General features: G+C 71.8%; 1 protein-coding gene across 1 annotated transcript in view; it reads left to right on the forward strand.

Annotated features, from left to right (window-relative positions):
- The first annotated feature begins 1,523 nt into the window (after positions 1-1,523).
- Positions 1,524-2,025, forward strand: part of ZSWIM6 (zinc finger SWIM-type containing 6) — a 198,378-nt gene continuing 197,876 nt past the window's right edge. Inside the window, exon 1 of the mRNA XM_035014498.1 lies at positions 1,524-2,021. Within this exon, the coding sequence (XP_034870389.1) occupies positions 1,524-2,021 (498 nt within the window). The remainder of the gene's footprint in view (positions 2,022-2,025) is intronic.

Raw genomic sequence — 2,025 nt, forward strand, 5'->3', positions numbered from 1 at the left:
TGCACCCTCGCACCAGCAAGCTGCGCTCTTCGCTCGCCCGCCCCCCACGCTGCCTCTACCCGAGAGGAAGGGCCGTTCGGGAGCCACTGGCGCGGCGGAGAGCACGGCGCGCGCCCCGAGCGCCTGGGCTCCCCGCAGCCCGGCGTCCACGGCCGTGGCGGGCCCGACCCAAGTGCGCCCCGAGCGCGTTCGCAGCCGCCGTCCGCCGCCGAGCGCCCGGGGCGCGCCGTCTGCAGCCGGCTGGGTTGTGAGCGCGCGCCCGTGGGGTGTGTGTGTGTGTGTGTGTGTGTGCGCGTGTGTGTGTGCGTGCGCACGCGCCCGTGGCGTGTGTACTCACAAAGGTGTGTTTGCTAAATCCATTGCCCGGGTGCACCCTCCACCTCGAGCAGGGGCACCCGGGCTTGGAGCAAGGTCTCGGCGGCGCGGCTGCGGGGACGACCTGAGCGGGTTCAAGTTCCCTGTTCCGCGCCGGCGGGCGAGCCAGTCTCCTCGCCTGCCGGGCTGAGGGTGCGCTAGGGCGGGGAGGCCGCGGCCAGCTCCGGACGCGCATCGCACAGCTGCGGGGCAGGTTCCGAAAGCTCTGCGCGTTTTGGGACACTTTGGCTGGCTCGGCCCCCAGACAGGCCGCCGGGACAGAGCGGACACGGGAATCGCGGCTGGGTGCACTGCAGCCACGCGGGGCAGCGGAGCGGGCGCTCCCCTTCCCGGGTCTGCAAAAGTGAACTGGAAAACAGCCAACGAGCGCAGCCTCCTCCTTCTGCCCCAGCGCCGCAGTCCCGGCTGGGGTGGGGGTGGGGGGAGTTCCCCAGGGCGGACTGAAGGGGAAGCGGGCAGCCGGGCTGCCTCGGCCGCACCTCCTCCGCCTTCCTCTCCACCCCCGTCCCCCAGGTTCCACGCCGCATTTCTTTGTTTTGAAAGCGCCTCCTCCGCCCAGAGGCTTTTCCCCGGGCGGCCAGGCTCTGACGGGGGGGTGGGGCATTGGCTCGCGGGCCACGCCCCCCACTTAGCCCGGACCCTTCCCCGGGTTCAACCCCCCTCATCTTCCCTTCTCTCCGCGTTTCGACCCGCGAGGCGCGTCCTCACTTGCCGGACATCAAAGGGAAACACGGAATTGGAGGGGGAAGTTGAGTTGGCAGGGGGCACAGAGACCCACCCATCTTAGGCCCGTCCCCTCCCGCGGGAACCCCGCCTGAGCCCCGCCCCCCGCGTCACAGCAGCCTGACATTCTCACAACCCATCGGGCACCCAACCTCGCCGCCCCCGCTACCCCCGTGTCCGCCGAGTGCTCTATTTATGTTTCAGCTCAGCGATTTGCATAGTCCCCGCCCCTGCCCCTAGGTCCCCCTATCGGTGCCCCGCCTCAACTCCGACGTCACGGAGGAGGCCCCGCCTCTTGTGCCCGTACAAGGAGCGGCTGGCCCTAGATGGCAGCGTGGCGTCGCCGCGGCGTGTGCGTGTCGCGCTTCCTTGTGCCGTTTATAGGGTCCCGGCACTTCCGCTGTCGGGTTAGAAGCGGCGCGGTCATGGCGGAGCGCGGACAGCAGCCTCCTCCCGCGAAACGGCTCTGCTGCCGGCCGGGCGGCGGCGGTGGCGGCGGGGGCAGCAGTGGCGGTGGAGGAGCGGGTGGCGGCTACAGCTCTGCCTGTCGGCCCGGCCAGCGGGCTGGCAGTGCGGCTGCGGCGGCGTGCGTGGGCGGCGCGGCGCTGGGGCTGCTGCCGCCGGGCAAGACCCAGAGCCCGGAGTCGCTGCTGGACATCGCGGCGCGCAAGGTGGCGGAGAAGTGGCCGTTCCAGCGCGTGGAGGAGCGCTTCGAGCGCATCCCGGAGCCGGTGCAGCGCCGCATCGTTTACTGGTCCTTTCCCCGCAGCGAGCGGGAGATCTGCATGTACTCGTCCTTCAACACCGGCGGCGGCGCCGCGGGCGGCCCCGGCGACGACAGCGGCGGCCCCGGCAGCGCGGGCGGCGGCGCGGGCGGCGCGGGCGGCGGAGGACCCTCCGCCACGACCGGAAGAGCGTACAGTGATA

Source organism: Mirounga leonina, unplaced genomic scaffold, assembly GCF_011800145.1.
Source record: "Mirounga leonina isolate KUSES-001 unplaced genomic scaffold, KU_Mleo_1.0 Mir_168, whole genome shotgun sequence".
Lineage (NCBI taxonomy): Eukaryota > Metazoa > Chordata > Mammalia > Carnivora > Phocidae > Mirounga > Mirounga leonina.